The following is a 20397-nucleotide window of genomic DNA, read 5'->3' on the forward strand; positions in this document are numbered from 1 at the left end:
TCACTTTTTATTAATTTTCAAGTATAAAATATTATTTTCTACATTTGCTTATCCAATGCAAATAAGCTCCCCTGTGGTCAGTTCCAGCATTAACTCTTACAGATATTTTATACCATGATAATGAGTTGTGTTTAATCAGAGAAACATATCAAAATGAATTTGTGAGACAAGAAGAAGAATGAAACAAAACTAATGTCAAGATTCAACATTGTTCCACCTTCCTTGCAGAGTATCCCAGAGAACACAGCAACTCAGCAACCTTACATTTTTTTGTGAGCTATATCCATTCTAGGATTTTATCCTTTTGCACTTCTGGTTATTTCAGATATTTCTTTCAGATATTATCTTCCTGTACCAGTGTGCAGAAACACTCCTATATTCCTCTACCTAACAGTAACCCATGGCCTTGGGCCAGACCCAAACCAAAGTGCCAGACCCAATAAGCCAAGCCTTTTGCAACAAACCTGACTGCAGGCCACAATCCCCTGCCAGCCCAGTGCTCTCGCTCCTTAGGTCATCAAGTGCTTTCCACTAGATAACTAACACTTACTGACAATGGAATAATAGAAAATAAAGCAAGCAAAACCCAAATCAGAGAGAGAATATTCCCTTTTGTGCATGTAACAACAAAGAACCTTGCATTTAAGAATAGATGTAAATATAATCTGTTAGAGTATTCTGCACAGTAACTGTTGTAGGCCATGACAGAAGTATAGACAAAGAGCTACTTAATTTCTAAAGTCTGAACTCTAAGTCAGATTGTCAGATGCAGCAACAAATGAAAATACAGCAGACAGAATGCCAGGCAGGCCAAATATCTGCTTTAAATGTCACCTCTGCATCACAGTGCAGGTGGGACTCTAGGTCTCCATACAGGAAGAACCTTTGTTGTACAGCCACAGCACCAACACTGGTGGTTGTTTTGTGATGCCATCCAAAATTAACATTATGCTCCAGTCTAATAGCTTTTATTGTTGTTGCTCTGGTGAGGGATTTTTTAAAATTTTGTTTTCATTTGGGTTTTTTGGGTTTTCTTTGTGGTCTTTTTGTTGGTGTCACTGTTGATATTTCAGTGATGGTGGTGGTAATGTTTTATTTATAATTTTTCTGATTATAAAGATTTACAATCTATTAATACTGGAAATCTCACTAATAAATATGGCCGTGTTTTCAGCCTGGTGTTTGTGAAGAGCTAAACTTCAAACAAAAATCCAGGGTTTGCTTTTCCTACAAACACCATAAGTTCCAGTTAGTAACAACAAATTCAGCAGACAGAAGCTTAGCCCTTGAGCATGTCTGCATTTTTAATACACTACTTCTACATTCAGAAGAAGCTGAAAAATCAATCTGTAAAATTAGGAAGCTACTACCAATGCAACAGGCTTCAATGCATAATGAGGCCAATCAGGAATTATTCACAACAAGATGCTTTGGTTTGGTCCTTAGAGGACAAAGGTTTTAACAAGCAGAATGGTGGTGTGGTCGGTTAAAAATCAAGCTACTATAATTGCAGACTGGCAAACAAACACTTCTATGTTTCAGAGAGCATAAAACCCTCACCTTATTCTGCTCATCCAGAACATTCAAGATTTTAATTCACAGATAATGGGTATTACTGTGAGTAAAAGCAAAAGTATATAATTTTATCATCAGTGTTTGTGTACCATCTGTTAGAAGGCCGGATATACATTCATATGTGTCTTTCTCATTTTACAATTACCTAATTTCAGCATTTAAAGATTCCTCTAACAGCAGTTCTAAAATCCCACTTGTTCCAGTGCTTATGCAAAATACAGTTGTATCAGTTGTACTGCCAGAAAACAACTCAGTTTGTTTAACATGATGCCTTGCACCACCATCATCTTCCTCTTCTACTACAGGTTAGAACGAGTCAGCCAGGGAAATTCCTGGAAGCAAAAAAACAAACCAACATAGAATAAAAAACACATCAGAATGGACAAACAGTAAGGGGGAATCCACAGGATATAAAGAGTGCTTAAAAATGGTTCATCTCCTTTGGTCTAGAATGAAAAGGAATAACCTTAAATTCTGGAAACAGTCATTAAGGACACTATACAGCCAGTAGGGGGAAAAACCCGAACAAGCAGATAGCAAGGAAAGCAGATGGCATGGTGTAAAAGGACCTGTTCTTTCCAACTCCCAATTCTAACAACAATCTGTTTTTTCCATCTCCCAAATCTAACAACAATCTTTCTTCCTTGCAACCATCCTGCCTCCTCTGTCGTTTAAGTGATAGTCCCTAAGGTTTTCAGAAGCTTACCACCATGAAGCTTGCAGTAAAAGAAAGGAAAAAATATACACACCTGCTTCTTTCTCTCAGATTGTGGATCAATCATTACATTTATAAGAGAAGGTGTTTGCTTGTCAGTCACACTTGCTTTCAGAGCATTCTGCAATTCTTCTGGTGTTTTAACAAAGTATCCTTTGCCTCCAAAGGCAGACATAATTTTCTCATAGTGTGCATTTGGCAGGAGAGAAACAGGAGGTACACTGTAACAGAATGGAAAACATGACTAATGGTATGGGAAAATTGCCAGGCTGACTAATTTAATTACTTTAGCACCAATTTTAAAGTGCAAGATGATTATTGTGCTGGCCTGATGAATTCTTCTGGGCTGAAAAACCTGTGGTTGCTGTATCACCTAAGATGTGTTTATAGGGTACTGTACTCATTTTTATCTTGTGGAGCCATTCCTCAGCTAAGCTTTAGCTTAGTTCTCTTAGTACAGAGATCTCAGAAGCAGAAGTCCTGTGTAAACTCAGATCTCAGATAATTCTGGAGAGTATCAGGAGTTTGAAAATTACCCACTATGAACTCTGTACTGTGTGAGCTGAACTGCTGCAAGAACCTGAGAAAACTAATAAAGAATCATCTCCCTGCTGCACTGCTGTGCAAACAGAAGGCTGGAAGTAGGTTGGCTGTTTGCTTTTGTAATTGGTTCTTACTTATATGAACTTAGCCCAGGACTAAATTGATTTTATAAATGTAATTTTAATCTGGATCATAAAGCATTAAAAATTAAGAGAATGACCATTTTGGTCACTTCTTCCATAGTTACATAGGACATTGAAGATGCTTACCATGTAGCAGGGTCACCAAACTTTAACATTTGCTCCCAGGAATTTGCATCCAAGCCAGTGTAAATCCCATTGTTGTTCACTACGATTATCAGGATTGGCAAGTTGTATCTGTAAAAAGACACATTTGGAAGAATTCTGAGATACTTGCCCCCTTCTGTAAGATGCCAAGAGTGTAATTTTCCTTACAAGTAAAATGACAAAAAAACCCCACTTCCACCTGAAATCCGATTCAACTATCACTAGTAAAGCACTACATCACAACAACATAAAAAATGAGCATGTATGTTTTCTGGCTTGTTTTCATGTGTTTTATGGATGCCCTACCTACCAGCAGTTAAGCTCTTCTAGTTAAAGTGACCCTGAAGAGCATCTTCTTGAGCCAAAAAAAAGCCAGTTACCTGCAGATAGTCTCCACTTCCATTCCAGAAAATCCAAAAGCACTATCCCCTTCTATGCAGACAACTCGCCTTCCAGGTGTGCGGTCCCTGGCTACCATGGCAGCTGCTATGGCAAAACCCAGCCCCACTCCCATGGTTCCAAAGGTACCTGCATCAAGCCTAAAGGGAGAACACACAATTACTATCCCTTTATTGCTACTCAATCTCTTTAATTCATTCATGGTGCCTTACTTTGATTACTTTGCCAATTAGTATGCAAATATTGTTTTATAAATAATTTGTATAAAGAGATACCACATGTAGAGATTATTATAGTCAGCCAAACATTTGATAAAACTGCAAATGTTTTAAGGGATATAAACATACTGGAAAACTCAAATTAAAATGAAGAACTCTTGTACACTAGTGCCACAATAATGAACTATTCTCATATGCTTTTATCTTGCATAGTTACAGTATTTCAAAAACATTCAATTACTGTAGAGACAGACAACATGAAATATTTCTATATTTAATTCCTTGAAAATATAACTATTAGTCTGAAAGCCATTGATTAAATACTGCTGTTCAAATTTTAGTCTTCTGTTCAACCATTTGAAATCAATTTGAAAGCTATAATTTAGTTAGATCATTTCCATCAGAAGCACGTAATGGATACAAAAGTATATAAAGCACTAGATTATTCTAGGGTTAACTGCTTGAATTTCCTTTCAGACATGTGCAGTGCAGTCTGAAGAGACAACCAGTAACATTACTGTGTACTTCTTTTAAATAAGGGGGAAAATACACACTCTTTCCCCTGCTCTACTGGAAGTACATGGGTGCTGTTTGTTGTTTTGCTCACAAAGCAGTATTTTGAGTAGCCACATCTTAGGCATGCAGGTTTACATGAAAGCATGCCCTATATATAATCCAATTTTCACTTTTTCCCTGTTCTGAAGTGTTCCAAAGAAAAACTCTTCATGTGAACTCTTCAACATAAGAATTCAAATGATTGTTTTTATTTTTCATTAATATTTACCACAGACTCTGAACACAGAAACAAACATCAAGGTCAGAGAACTGAACACAATGCTCATCACTCCCTTTCCATAAGAAGAGAGCAACTGTCACCATTCTGCTGCAGAGCACGCAGAGAATTGTTACAATCTACGACAGGACATCAGTATGTGAGTGGAAAACTTTCCTTAATCCCTCTCCCAACATATTATACTTCTGTTTTCTAGGCCATTATTCTTCTTAGCTAAATGAAGACATTTATGCAGAAATGTAGCATGTTGAGTCAGAACAGAAGATATCCCACCTTTGCCGGGGATAGAAATTTGGAAGCATAGTTCGTCCAATGTCCATGGTGTTTGCTCCCTCACTTACTAAAATGCAGTCCTTGGGTATCAGTTCTCTGATGTGATGGAAGACTGTATAATAATTCATAGGTAGAGATTTCTGCAATGCTAATCCCTTAAAAAGAAAAGATATCAGTAACTCCCATGAATAGAATTTAGGGTGCAAAACAGAGGCACACAAATAATAACGATGGAAATAAAATACACTCTGCTTCAGGTAAGGCTGAAGTATTTGGTTTTTAAGGCACTGCATCAAGGTCACTCCTTTTGTATCTATCCTGAGGACACAACAGATTTATCAGAGGCTCAACAAGCTCAGCAGCCCTTCAATAGCCTATCATTAGCAGAAGCTATTAAAACTCAGTTTAACCCAGGAGGCTCATGAAATTTTTCTGCACCAGGCGTGACTATTTACAACCCTAAGTGAGCTGTCATCTTTGTGCTGGGAGATAATTCAAAAGAGCAATTTGTTAAAATGACTTTATTTTAGATCCCAGTCTTGGGAACATGCATCTGAAGTTGCAGAATATGAGTTACACAAAGTAACATAATAGGTATATACCAAGCATCTGTGGTCTCTTTGCCTTAACAGCTACTTGCTTTTAACATAGATTAAACCTAGAGCAGCACTGCTAAACTGCACAATTACAAACAATGATTACAATTAGAAGAAAACTAAGAATGTGTCTTCACCTAAGCCAGTTTCCACTTGGAGTACCTGGAATATCAGTCCACTGCTTAAAAGCTACTGCCCATAATACAGCAGCTCTGGCTGTGGTCTTCTACTAATGACTTTAAGAATCCAATCCCAAAGTGTAATGATTTCTACACAGTTTGAATTTATACAAAATCATAGAACACTTAAGCATAAGAAGAGTAAGCCTGTACCAGAATGGTACAAATTTTCCAAGTCTGGGTGACTTAACTGAGAAATAATTGAGGAAGCTGGATATATACCAGTTACAAAACTGACAATTTATCAGTGCCTGTTATAGCAAGAAACCTTTTAATTTCTTTAATGTCACACTACCTTTGATCTTTCCTCATTGTTCTTTATTTTCCCTCTTAGCTTCTGCCACCACTCTGAATTAGAAGGGTATTTCCATGATCTTCTGTTGAATTCTTCTAAGAGCTGGAACAATATTTCAATGTTGTAAAGGGGTCTTTCAACATATTTAAAAGACAACAAGATATCAATAATAACATTACTAAGAACCATCCCAGCACAATCACAGTAATCAGAATGTTTAAAATAAAATTTGAGAATAGACTGGATATACAACACAAATATACTGCCTGAAAAATGGTTCCTTGAACAGTTGGGGTTTTTTTTCTTTTATTTTTAACTGGCAAATTGCACCACATGAATCAGAGGAAATTGAGGTCAAAACCAGAGGACACGGGACATTATGTTACCTGCTCAGTCACGGCGTTTATGTCACCTAATAAAGTTGCAGCTGGCCTTACATTATTCCCCAGCTCTTCTGCACAAATATCAATCTGTATTTCAAAAACAAAACCAACCATTAACTCAAGGATATTAACCAGAATGGGTTTTTTTATTTCAAGTGAGGAACATGCCCTAACATGCATAGATGTCTAACATTGTCTTCATATCCTGTTTTGGCTGCACAGGTAACTTCCTTTGTCTTTCCCTGACATGACATCAGGAAACAACCCTTTATAAAAAGTAAAACCCTATGGTATATACCTATTTTAATGAAAAGGCATATATATCCTTAGAGCTGACTGCTTGCTTCTTTCAAGCTCCTGCAGACACTGTAGAACTTTATTACAGCAATGTATGCAAGCTAAAAATCTGGGTTCAGGTATACCTATACAAAGCAGCAATTTTTTCAGAGAAAACTGTGTGCATGCTACTTGAAAGTAAGAACTTAGTTAGCATGAAGAAACTGAAAAGTAAGTTGCAACTACTGAAGCAAATCTATCAGGGATGCATGAGCCCTCTAAGGTTACACAAACTGTTATTATACCAGGTCACACAGACAATGAAGTGACTTAATTTTTTTCACTATCAGAGATTAGTACTAAAACACTAAGTGAGATGAAAAAATATTTTTTTTAAATTTTTAGGAAGAGGAATAATATAATATTTGCAAAAATAACATGTATTTTTAAACATTTAGCTTAAAAATTAATGCTATTAAGTTTGAAGTGAAGTTTGGAACTTTAGACTACATTCCAGGTCAGTGTAAGCAGGACAGCCAGTATGAATCAACTACTACTATTTGATCACAGAGTCTTGGAGAGGAGATTTTAAGGACACAATTTGAAGACTTCTCTTTCTAAGAACTGGCAGATTATCAAATGTAATAATTAGTTTAACAGCCTTTCTTCCTCTTATTTCATTTCTGAGTGACTGAGCTCTTATAATATGACAGGATTTGAAAGCAGCTCTTTTTCAGAAAAAAAGTCAGCCAAGAGAGCAGTATGAAAGATTCCACAATTTCAAAGACAGTTTTCTTTCAATCATAGAAATTCCAATGCTCCAAAGATCACAACAGTATTGTGAGTCTAACCCTATATTAGTCAATGGCATAGATGTATCTGCCCCCCTCATTACAGCAGCACCAAGCTCTTGATACTAGGAACAATACTGTAAGCATTCTTGAAAAAAAATTGGGAAGTAAAAACAATAATTAAAGAGAGCATAAGTATTTCTGGAGAATTACCATAACTATATGCACCATACTGCACTGCCCATATGGAAGTATTTGCCACATGAAAGACATTACCAAAATAATTTACAACAATTGCTCTGGTTAATGCTAGAACACAGACGGCTTCCATTAAGTGATAAAAATTTTCCTGCTTACCTGAATAACCTTTACATCCTGTCGATACCTTGGGGGAAGACCAAAATGCAAAATCCAATTCAACCTTGCACCAAGCAAGATGATTACATCAGCATGCAGTAATGCCCTAATAAAGGAAAATGACAGAAGCAGGTAAGAAGGAATCACTATTACATATAACAGTCTTTGCAAAATTAGAAACAACCCTAACCACCACAGCAAACCTCAGAATACACATAGAATTCTTCATTCCTCTAAGCTGCTTGCTTAGCCCCAAAACCCTGTATCCTTTTATACAGCCAATCACCAAGCCATTCTAAAGTTAAGGAACTTAAGAAGAAAATTAATTACTATTTTCCTATTACACTGCATATAGGAGAGGAATCATATACATTGTGAGACCAACAGGATGCTAGAATGATGCTCAGGTTAAAGTAAAGACTCACTATTGTGACACTGACAACAGTGGATGCCAAAATTAAGACTGGTATGGGCCTCTCAGTTTAGTCTCCCATTAATTTACCTTTCAGATAGGCAGACAATATTTGGTATATTCTTTTATTTTCTATTCTGCCTAGCAGCATGCTTAACAGTGATAAAGCTAATATGCTCAGCAATGGACAGCATTTTACTTTCAGGGTATATAAATGCTCCATCTGCAAACTGACTCTGTGCATATTCATACATAGTGGGGTTCTCAGAGTCCAGTCACATTAATTTTGTCAAAAGCCAAAAAAAAAAACCTGTTAATAATCAGTTTAAACATACTCATTCAGAGTAGTTTGAAATATATTACTTTTCTTTATAAATAAAGTGCAATTTAGTGATAGGGTATTGCAAACATCACACATAAACAACAGCTGGCAAACCTTCAGCTGCAACAAGCTTCGGTGTATGGTCTTAAAGTAAAAAGAAGGAGTTTATCTAGTGCACAAAGTTAAATGTTTAACATAAACTGATTACCAGCTATGTTTTATGTTACAAAATACACACTAGCAACATGTATACATCTACTTGCCATAGGTTTCATAGCTACAGAATATATTATATCTCAAAGTATTTTCCTGGTCAGCATTCTAAAGTGATCCACTTAAATGTGTTGTCCCTTTTCCAGCAGAATCTCCAGTGCTCTACAGTGAGGTGCAAAAAATAGTTGAAAAAATTTCTGTGGTAGGAATTTTCTCATCCCTGGCATCTGTAGCCCACCAAAATTCCTAGTTGTTTCTTGTCTGTTAGGATTAGAAGCCTTGCTTTATATTTACGTTGATCTCGCTGCAGCTACACAATTTGGATGGTTATCAGGAACTACTCCTTTTGCCATTGGGGTGGGCAAAAAAGGCAGTCCACAAAGGTCCACCAACTTTCTGATGTTGTTTTCAGCATGTGAATAAGCAGCACCTGAATGAAATGAAAGAGACTGCTTAATACTACAGAAACCAACTGTATTTGCTTGAACTACAATTATGCTGATTACATTATGGCAGAGAGAGTACTGTTTTCCATTATGAAATCTGCCTGTTACTTTTCATTCTGAAGAACTCAAAACTAAACATGCCAAACCACAGATATCTGCAGTTAAAAATGTCACGTACTTTTGGGAAAAATTTTTGTTTGCTTGTTTTTTTGGTAAGACTTCAGCTGAACTCTTCTATCAATTTTTATGAAGCAGGGCAGGGAAAAATAGGAGATCTGGTTTATTTAAAATCACAATTTTTTAGTGAGTGAAATTTGAATTATGGGACAGAGACTTCTGCAGCAGCAACATGAGATGATGTCGTGTCATGTCATTTCTTGCTTACCCCTTGCTCCATAACAACCTGCCCAAAGACTCTACTATAAGCCTTTAGTGAAAAGAGAGAAACACAAACAAGTCCTTGCAAAGGTATGTGTTTGTGCACACATTTCCTGATGCTGCAGTAGCTGATGGCTGCTGAATTTAGCTTGCCCAGGTAACCTGGATTAACTGACTGGTCCTTGTGCATGGCTTGAATCTATGAGTCTTAAATCCTGAAAAATATACTTTTGCAAATCTTTCAAAAAAAATTCTGCTAACAATATATAGCACAAAGTCCAGGCACATTTGTTGAGTAAATTCTCAAATGTTGACATAGACAAAACACTTTTTTTTTGAGTTTTCCACCTTCCACTTTCAAAGAACACCCTTTTCTTCCTGTGTATCCAGCCAGCGAGAAAAAAAACCAACCCATAATCGCTTCTGATCTACCTTCTGTTTTCAATTTCATTACCTTATCAATCATAAGATCCATCTCATTTCAATCACTGCACTCCCCAATTAAACATAGACAGAGATCATTCCCCATATCTGCAGGAAAACAGCCTGGGTTAAATGAGCTGGTTATTTTAATTCTCTTCCTAGCTGACCTGTATCTTCAACAGGAACACCATTGCACTGGCTAACACTCCACAAGGAGGCATAAAAGAAGTGAACTGGCACAGAAAATAATTACCCTCCATCTCCAAGAATTGATTACACTGGCAGAATACAAAGAAAAGTCTGTAAAGCAGCAACAGCAGCAGCACCTGCTGTGTTGCTGTACATCCCCACACAGGTAGGCTGGCACTTAAAGCAAGAACCAGAAAAATTACCTTCGGTTACTCTGATTCTTGCTATATATGCCAGAGCAGAGAATATTTCTTTAATAAAATTTAAATTGCTTGGAATTTTGGAAGTGATCCCTTGGTATTTGCTCTAGGATTAAAGACAACAGTTATCTGGGTTTTTTCTACATAAACTTGTATTTTACCAGTTGATTTTCCTTAAACTAGAAGAAAAATAAACTATTAAAGAACAGAAAAAAATTCTAAAACCTGAGCAGATTTTAACGTCAAATTCCAAAGAATTTTGTGTTTTTACTACTGGTTGGTTGGTTTGTTAGACTAAAAAGAATATGGGTAACACTTCTGGGGAAAAGCAATCACAGTTCTTGTCCTGAACATGCACAGTTCAAAGCTACACCAAAGCATTCTACCTTTGCCAATGATGAGCAGAGGCTGCTGGGCAAGAGCAATGACAGAGGCTGCTTTGGATACAGCAGAGTGCTCAGCCAAGCTGATGGGAGGTGGCAGGCAGCATTCCATGTACCTGCAGCCAAGCAAAACAAAAGAGGCTCTTTAAAAGATTCAAAACAAGAAATGCTGATATTGTTTAGCATAAAAGTGCTGTTGCTACACACCATGTTACAGCATTTATTAGAACAGGAAATATATTTTTCAAAACAGGCTTTGAAGTTTTCCCTCCTTGTCTCTTTGATCTTGTAGGTAGTTTTGTTTCAGAGATTTACAGAGTGACATCATTATATTACCATATTAACTCATTCTTTTTTGCACATTTCAGTACAAACTGTAATCTGTATCATGTTATGATGCAATGTCACATTTAGAGGCTTGATTTTCTTGTTTTAGGAAAGAAATTGACCTATAAATGAATTTTCTTTTGTTCAGTAATTTTAAAAGTAATGAATGTAATCTTTACGCACTTGACAGAGCTCTTATTCACCTGAAGATTCACAAAATCCCCGGGTATGTCAATATAGCAGGAACCTGGACGACCATACATACTGGTTCTCACAGCCTAGAAAACATACAATCACAGCTTTAATCACTGTTTGACAGGATTTTAAAAATATCTATATTCAAAAAAGCAAGAAAACTGCTGTAGGCAGACAAGGTATACAGTTTCATTTTGCTGATTCATCACAGTGGAAGCTTCCATGGATTTATACCACAAAATAAAGTTTTGACAGCTATTTACACTTTCTCTTATATACCAGCTGGAGCCTTTCAGCAGATGCACAGTATTAGACTCTAAATTCTTTGTTTAATTTGCAATGAGACAATGGCTTTATCAGCTGTTATGTTTGGAGATACAAAATTAAATATGCATGCTGAATTCTACTTAAAGTAGCAAAAACAGAGTAAAACCAAGATAACCAAGGCCTCCATTTTCTATTACTTTTGATCCCAGTTCTTATATTCCAGCTAGATGCTCTGCTGAATCTGCACTTCTGGAAACAGTATGCAGAATTTAGGCTGACATGGCTGAAGGGCTGCTACAGCAGTACCAAGAGACTTCTCTAATCCTCTCTGAAGCACTGAGATAAGGATGTGTTTTTTTCACTCTCAAAAAAACCCAACAGAACAGCAAACAAACTCAAACCCCAAATACAACCATCTCCACTGCCCCCCTCCAAATCTCCTTCACATGACAATGGTAAAGCTGAAGCATTTTATTTCTAGTTATTGTATCTCTGCCTAAAAGCATTTATTTCATAAAAGTTTTCCAACTTTATCTGAAGCTAACAAAAATCACTGCAGGGATCAGTAAGCATCTGACTGGACTAGGATCTATTTCTAGCCTATTCCATAGCATTGTCCATATGGCAGAACCTCCCCAGTTGTTAATTTACTCAATCAACCACCACTTCCTTTCTGCCAGAGCAAATTACTCAGAATAACAACTGTACAAAAATAAACCCTCAAAACCTAAACAGGAGACAGTTACCTGATGTTCTGTTGTTTATTTTGTATTTTTTCATACCTTTTCAATAACAGCAGGAATAACTTCCAGGCTGCTTGGACGGACAGACAGCTTGCTGTACAGCCTGCCAGCTTCAACCTGAATAAAGGCAAATAACCATTGTATTGATTTATCAAAGTAATTTTCTAATTTCCACTTGAATAAAATTAAAGAAATGACAGATGAAAACCAATGAGGTGGAAACTTCCCCATAGAAAAATGCAGTAGCAGCTGGTGAAAACTGTCAAGACCATACTCATACCTCCATATGCTTAAGTTTTTTTGCTTTTTTTCTTTTCTTCCCCCATAAACTGGTTTATTTTCTTGGACATTTTGCTTTTGTCCTTCTCAGAACAAACAAAGGTAATTTATACTAGCTGAAAACCTAAAATAGAGTATGAATTCCAACATGAAGGCAATCTGCTGTATTTACACAATGTCAATTTTAAACCAGTAGGTGGAGCTAATCAACAGCATTATAAGATCTGCTAGGAAATGTTAGTGTTTGGGATTGTTTTTCCTACAATAATGAAGAAACAAGAATTATTTAACTGCAACCTTCCTGCAGAAAGCTATATGTCTGTGTACCTGTGGGAATTCTTGGAAAGCTCCCATGGTTTCCTGATTTCTGTCAGAAGAACCGCCAATAACAATCAAAGGCCTAGAAAAGTTACAAAACAAACAAAAATTAAAAAAAAACAAACAAAACCCCCTGTAAGTATACATATATACATATAGCATCCCCAGATCTGTACAAGAATAGATACAGAATACAAAAATGGATTCTAAATATCAGAGTGTCAGCCAGTAGCCTTCCCAGCAGCTTTTGGGTTACCAGTTTTGGGACAATTTGGCCATATTAAGTGACTTGGATCATAGAAGTTCTAAAACCAAGTCCCATTGCAGGCAATTTTCATTTAAGTTTGAAAATACAGGTGACACAGTGGTTTGAGGGAATGATAACACCTAATAAGAAGTTAAAAAGTATTAATTGGTCCAAAAAGTATTAAGATGTGTCTTTATAAAGGATACTGTAACACGCACAAGCACTAGAACTAAGAAACAAGCTAGAATACAAACTTTCAAAAATATTATGCTTTCTTCCGATACAACTTGGAACACAGCTAAGTTAGCTGGCTGAGAGCTAACTCCCTGCATTTTGTTTTTAGTAAAAAAACTCCAAAACTGAAAAAAACAGACAAAAAATTAACATGCCTGCAAGCAGTCCTGAATTTAAATCAGTTCACAGCTAGGCGAGGAAGGCAGTATTGCGTTACCATGAGGGTTATACATTCCGCAGGAGCACATTTTTACTGTCATTTCCACAAAGTATAATAAATAATTTTCCTACAGTGAATGAAAACCTGTCTTTTATTCAAATTGTAGGTCAAACACCTTAAAATGCTAAGTGCTGAGTCAACAGAGGAAAGTTGTTTTATTGATCTTATTCATCTACACTATATTGAAATATTGGGTCTATAACTTTCTAGGCTTTTTCTCTTAAACAATTTCTCTTCAAATCCGGCCTTATAGACTGCATTTATCTATACAATGTATCAAGCTCAAACATTAGCAGTGACTTCCATGCATAATCCTAAATTTAATCACCCATAAGACTTGGGGATATGTGTATCTAGATCCAAGCTTCATAACCAGGCCATTTCTCTGCCATACATCAAAAATCTCAGTTCTAATCCCCAGGAGCAGTGAAATGAGAACTTCAGGCTGCATCTTACCTCCATGAAAAATCTTTATGGAAAAACTCACTTGGTGACTGCTCTACACATTTCATTCTGCTTCATCCCCTTAGCAAAATGATTATTACTATCCAAGACTGTTTGACAGCAACAAACCCTATGTTCCTCTCACTTGCCTTTTTCAAATTTATTTAAATATTTTAATGAACAAATTAACTACTACTTCCCAATAATGAAATACAATTACAAAACTGATCTACTATTTAGAAAGCCAACTCCAACAGCTATATCTTGAAAATATTTAGTTTTGCCCTTGAAGTTTTAAACAATTCTAACTAGAAGTAAGTTTTTCCCTCAAGGAAATCATTGTACTACTGTCACAATATTGCAGACATTTTGAAGAGCAGTGCTTATAAAAACAGTGAGGCAGACAGAACATTTGACTATAATGAAACTAATGATGGTAAGTCTTATGGACTTGCAGGAGAAGAACTTCAGTAAACTGATAAAAAATTTAACTACAATTTCAGCATGCTTGTGTTTACTCCAAATCTTACCAACTAGCACACACTTGTCTTTGGAATCTATTGTCACAGCCAGAATGAGGTACAAAATCTTGCTCAGAATGAGTCAGGACAGGAGGCAGCAGCATGGCAGGCAATTTTTAGCAGGAAGTATCAAGAGGTTTTACCCTTGAAAATGCAGTTTACGCTCAAAAAAGTCTCCTGCAAATCCATAAGTAAATTACATGTACACTTCTTCCTTAGAATCAAACTCCTGACTGTTCAAAAGCAAGGTTTTCCTATAATCTTTTTTAGTCTAAGGTCAAATAGTGACAGCAAAACTTTAGTCAATAACTCATTTTTTAAAAAAAGGATTTGAACACTAGAGGACTTTTTTCAAAATGTCAGATTTGATTTGTAGTGTTCCCATTACCGAGCTCCCCTCATCCATCAGCCACTGCTAATTCAGGGCTCCAGTGTTCACACTGCTCTGGATCACATTCTGTTCTGTGAACACATCTGCTTGCTATTGCTACAGCTTCTTCCCAAAATTCCTCAGTACAGCTTTCTGAACAGTTCCAGGGGCACACCAGACAAAGCTGTCACGTCTCACTGAAGGCTATAGGAGTAAATACTATCCTTCTGTACATAATTTAATTCAATACTTAATTACTGCTCTAAATGGCTGTGTGGGGAGCAAATAGGGATTTTAACAATGCAGTTGTCAATTTATTCATGTATGAAATACAGTAATTCAAAGGCAGTATGAATTTAAATTTAGGAAACACCTTTAAGATGATCTCCATGATCATGAGAGCATTACAGGCTAATATTGACTTAATTTTCAAACACACCCATACAACCAGCTGTACTGGTAGATTTTCTAATATATACACAATGGAGTAGGACAAAACCAAGAATTTTATCAATGAGAATACAAAAATGTAACTAAATTATTTTAAGGTTGATAAAGGAAGAATTCCTTTTTTCCCCTTTCATGCGGATAATGAGAAAATTAAAATACTAAATACTGTGGAGCTCAACATCTGAAACAAGTAACAACACACAATTATTGGAATTTTAAAGGAAAAATGCAGTTAAATTACCAGCAGTTAATGGTTGCATTTGCCATCCCACCAAGGGTGTGTAAGAAACCTGGACCAGACACTACAAGACATACTCCTGGTCTACACAGAAAATACAAAAAAAGAAAAAAAAGAGGAAGAGAGAAAAGCAAAGTAAGCACAGGGAACACCAAATAAATAATCAACAAAAATTAGTAAGGTGCTGAAATATAGAATATTAAAGCTTTACTCATGTCACCAAAACTCATGAATGGCTAGGAATTTGTATGAATGACTAAAGGTAGACATGGAAATCAGAAACTATGGAGCTGTATCAATCCAATTAGAAAAACAAGTGAACAATTATGTGCCACGCACACAGACATGGGCAACACACACAGGCTTATCCTGACACAGCTCTGACTTCTTCTACCACATTTGCTCTGCCATCTAATGTAAACTTATGTTTGCAGTTTTCTCAACTGTACTTTATTAGCAATTAAGAAAACTCACACTGGAAGAAATGCATCTGATTGAACACAAATTTTACTGAAATTTAATTCAGGCAGAGACTTTTGCTATTCCAGGTGATGAGATAAAAAAATATAATTCTTAATTAGTGGGCATTTCTTAACAGCTTTGCACACTTTACATACCTGCCAGTCAAATATCCAACAGCAGATGCAGCATAACAAGCCTGTTGAAAATATTGGAGTTAATTATATTATTATTATTATTATTATTACACTTAATGATATTTTGTACATAACTTTCAACAAAAATACTGAAAATAAGCAGGTACAGATTCTTCCCTGACTATAAGAGCTTAAATATAAGTAAAACTCCATTTCACTCTTCTCATTATTAGAAGTGTCCATGAAGATTAATATGAAAAATCTCAAGACTCTTCTCCACTTCTCTCCACATTTCAGGCTCCTTTTGTCACAAGTTATTACATTAGGATTATTTGGGAATTGAAAAAGGAAAACATCAACCAGATGAAAAAAACCCAACTAAAACCAAGGGAAAAAAAAATAGAACAAAACATGAAACTTCTGCTTTCCACTGCCTTCAGAATGAACATGGAAGAGGGACTTGCAAGAGAAGGACAACAAGCAGAAATGCACCTATTCTGAACTGTATTTCAGAAATCAAGCAAAAGGTTGAAATCTCACATCGGAGACAATAATTGAATTATTTGGGATCATCTTTTATAAGCTGAGCTGCTGAAATACTTCTCCCTCTGCTTTGGTATCACACATTTAAAGAAAAATTATGTTTTGAATAAAAATTACAAAAGTAACATATACAACATGTGTTGGCACAGCTTATCAGCAGTGTTATTGCAGAGTATGTTTTTTAGCTATTCCTGTAGTGATATTAAACATTTGGATACAAATTTCACCTGCAAAAATGACAACATGTGATCAAGAAGTTTACAGGTGACAACAGAACTCAAGAACTCAGGTGTGACATTGCCCAGTCTCTCATATTTTCATACTCCTGTCTTGAAATCAATGAGTTCTAACACTTAATGGAAAAAAACCCCCTCATTTTGCAATATCTTGTAATTTTTTAAAGTAAGCTTCTGGCCTTAGAACCTGCCCCTTTCATTTTTAAATAGACTGGAGATTTGATTTTAGTTATAATTGAGTACTCTGGTGATAAGATGCCCATATTGGTTCCAGCTGCCATTATTAAAGGGTTCTTTGAGCCCAATTCCCTTCACAGCTGCACCAACACCAGCATAATATATGCTCACAACTAAGGATACAAATATCAAGGGATTGGTTTGAATATGTAGTGATAATTATTATTAAAGAGTAAGAATTAACACAAATAATGTGTTTTGTTAACAAATAGAGTAAAGGGGGTTTTGAAGTTTAGAACTGAGCTGGGTTATCAGTCTCATAAACAAGCGCAGCAATCTCTAATTACCCAAGGAGAGATACAAAAAGCACCCGCCCCTGTGAAGTTGCAACACAGTTTTCACTGTTCAAAGGGCATGTGGATGCAGGTGAACTGCTTCTGGCAAACTTCCACCATGCTACAGGCCACAGGAGAATGGCTTGTGGGTATTGGCAGTGCTACTTTTAGCTCCATGCTTTCATCAGGTGTTTCATTCTGCAGTTTTATGAGTTTTTCACACAATTATTAACGTTGGAAAAGACCTCCAAGATCACTGAGTCCAGCCTGTGGCCTATCACCATCTTGTGAACCAGAGCATGGCCCTCAGTGCCACATCCAGTCACTTTTGAACACCTCCAGGGATGGTGACTCCACCACTGTCCTGGGCAGAATAAGAACATAAGGATGCCAACCAACAAGTATGCTCCTTGATAATTATCTCACCATGAGATTTTATTGTGTTTGAACTTGTTTATGGGCCCTATTTCCTATGAGCACTGCTAATTAAAATGTTATCACTTTTACAGGGAAATCCTTTTGCTACATCTGGCCTAGAAATGAGGTAGAAACTCAAATCCTTAATTTGAAAAAAAAATCCCTTAATTTTCCATATATCATTTACAGCTGCCTTCACCAATAAAGGAGGCAGCTGCATACACATCCTCCACAGCCAGACCACACAACTGAGACATTTAAAACTATGACATGTATATATTGAGTATATCTTGAATATACTATACATAACCTTTCACCCTTTGCCAAGAAATTACTCTATTATTCACTGGGGATAAAGAACAAACCAAAACTCACTACAAGATGCAGCTTCATTCATCCTTTTCAACTCCCCAAAGAAGAGAAATCCTGACATTTTAACTTTAAAACAGTCTTTTTGTGCTGTTTTTATTCTACAACAAAAGCAGCTCATAATTAAACCATAAATCATCTAGTAAAGACTAATAAATAGAACAGCATCTTGTTTGGCAGTGCAAAGCAATCTTCTCTGGTAATTATAGACACCTGAGGAAATTAATTTTAATCATGTTAGTAACCACAGCAAAAACTAGAATATTTGCTAAATGGCCTGCAGGAATATGAAGACTGTGCTGAATTCCCAGTTCTTCAAAGACTCAAATACACCTTTTAAATATGTTTGTCTATGTTTGCCTCGCTCATATGTTACAGATTTTCCATAGAGACATGCATTGCTCTAAATTCTCACATTCCAATAGAACTGTAGGGATCAGACAGCAAAAACATACAGCTCACAACCACCTGATTTAGAAGAAGTACTGTAACAACACTGTGTTGAGGACTGGGACAATCCTAAAGATTATGAACTAAACAAGTTAAGGAAAACTGGAAACTGCTGTAGGCCAGGTATGGATGAGAAGCTGCTGGTCCCTCAGCCACCAGTTCAGCAGCCAGCTCCCCATCTTGTGCAGCAACCCTTCAAAAGAACAAATAATCCCAAGGTTATCTTCGATCTGAGATTACCCAAGAAATTACTGAGATTTAAAGAGTTACTACTGTGGGAAACTAAACAAATGCAGAATTAGCAGCACAGCACCAAAATGCTGAGGAGCTTGGCTCTTTAATTTCTGACACCTACACAATAAAGCTGAATATATATAAATAAGAGAGTCTAAGTGTATGTTCATGGTTGATTTTGAGGACTTGGAAGCATTATTACTTTCTATGGTTTGCTGTTCTGTGAGCTTTTAAAACACAGTTAAGGAAAAACCCCTAGAATTATTTAAATTGTTAGAACAACTTTATCAATCAACAGGAAAACTTTCCTCTTTGGGTACTTAAGAACATGATATAGACAGGGGGAAAAAGGAAAGGAGCCAGCAATAAAGTCCTAAAAGGAACTAAAATACTACCAGTCAGAGCAAGAATGATAATATTGGGAAGTGTGCATAAAGCTACATAAAACCAAAAAGCCCTGGATGAGCATCTCAAAATAATATCAGCATCTGGCAGATAATATTTGACACTATATCACTTGAAGGAGATAATGTTTTATAATTTTTTTTTGTTGTCCATCATATGCTGTCTTTAAATTTTTTTTCCTCTCTCCTATCCTTGCTCCCTTATTGGAGAACAGCATTTTTAAATGAAAGAAGATGCAATTTCCTTAACAGAAAAGAAGTGGCCACTTCAAAGTGGAAGTGGGAAAAGAAGGGCACAAAGAAACACTCAACCCAATGCACCAATGTTCTCCATTATTCCAAAATAACAGTGGCTGCTGCTGTATAGGTTCTTTAAAGGAAAATTCAGAGACCACATTCTTTCTAGTAAGAAAACTTAAACTGGGTTTCATTCCATTGTGAAACAGTTAAGGAAAGAGTTGGTCCCATTACAGATATATACTTACAGCTTGCTCATTTCTCATTCCCACATATTTTATTCCAGCTGCCTGGGCTGCAATTGCAATTTCAGTGACTGGAATACCAACAATGCCAAACATGTATTCAATATTCTATAAAGAAAAAAGTTGAGAAAAGTCAGACTGTTTTTTCCCAAAAAACAGCTTTAATAAGCACACGCCAAACACAGACATGCTAACTACACAGGCAATCTAAAACTAAAATGTAACATATATAGTCACAGAGAAGCTCACAGGTCACTGAGGCAACATCAGCTGATGTTTGCAGCTCAGCCCACTGTGGTTGTGAAATTAACATAAATGGATTTTGGGAGGCTACAAGCAGTGGGACAAGGGTTCGGTGCCTCAGTCAAGGTGTGTTCAGTGCTTTTCACTGAGCAATTCTTACCTGGGACATCCCTGTTATGTCACTTTCCCAATTCTCAGTATGTCACCTTCCTCTACTCTGAAATGCCTCATGGCACCTTGTGCTTTCACACTTTCACAGAAAACTAACGGCAAAACGGGCTGGGAAAGCACCGTGCCCACGGAAACACAGAGCTGGAGAAGACTACGCTTATCTGGATTACAGCTGAACTACTTTTCCATGTTTCACAGGCCAAACGCAGTGTCTTCTCCCAAAACCCGTGCCAGCATCTCG

The 20397-nt window shown here is 36.6% G+C and overlaps 1 protein-coding gene across 1 annotated transcript in view; it reads right to left on the minus strand.

Annotated features, from left to right (window-relative positions):
* HACL1 (2-hydroxyacyl-CoA lyase 1) overlaps positions 1 to 20397 on the minus strand; it is a 20926-nt gene continuing 529 nt past the window's right edge. The window contains exons 2-17 of the mRNA XM_058801625.1: positions 19746 to 19850; positions 16117 to 16157; positions 15503 to 15583; positions 12785 to 12857; positions 12218 to 12295; positions 11157 to 11251; positions 10650 to 10762; positions 8922 to 9057; positions 7681 to 7786; positions 6260 to 6343; positions 5874 to 5975; positions 4804 to 4958; positions 3501 to 3659; positions 3103 to 3210; positions 2325 to 2511; positions 1 to 1907 (exon numbers count right to left, since the gene is read on the minus strand). Of these exons, the coding sequence (XP_058657608.1) occupies positions 1875 to 1907; positions 2325 to 2511; positions 3103 to 3210; positions 3501 to 3659; positions 4804 to 4958; positions 5874 to 5975; positions 6260 to 6343; positions 7681 to 7786; positions 8922 to 9057; positions 10650 to 10762; positions 11157 to 11251; positions 12218 to 12295; positions 12785 to 12857; positions 15503 to 15583; positions 16117 to 16157; positions 19746 to 19850 (1656 nt within the window). The 3' untranslated portion in view covers positions 1 to 1874. The remainder of the gene's footprint in view (positions 1908 to 2324; positions 2512 to 3102; positions 3211 to 3500; positions 3660 to 4803; positions 4959 to 5873; positions 5976 to 6259; positions 6344 to 7680; positions 7787 to 8921; positions 9058 to 10649; positions 10763 to 11156; positions 11252 to 12217; positions 12296 to 12784; positions 12858 to 15502; positions 15584 to 16116; positions 16158 to 19745; positions 19851 to 20397) is intronic.

This window comes from Ammospiza caudacuta, chromosome 1 (genome assembly GCF_027887145.1).
Source record: "Ammospiza caudacuta isolate bAmmCau1 chromosome 1, bAmmCau1.pri, whole genome shotgun sequence".
Taxonomy (NCBI): Eukaryota; Metazoa; Chordata; class Aves; order Passeriformes; family Passerellidae; genus Ammospiza; species Ammospiza caudacuta.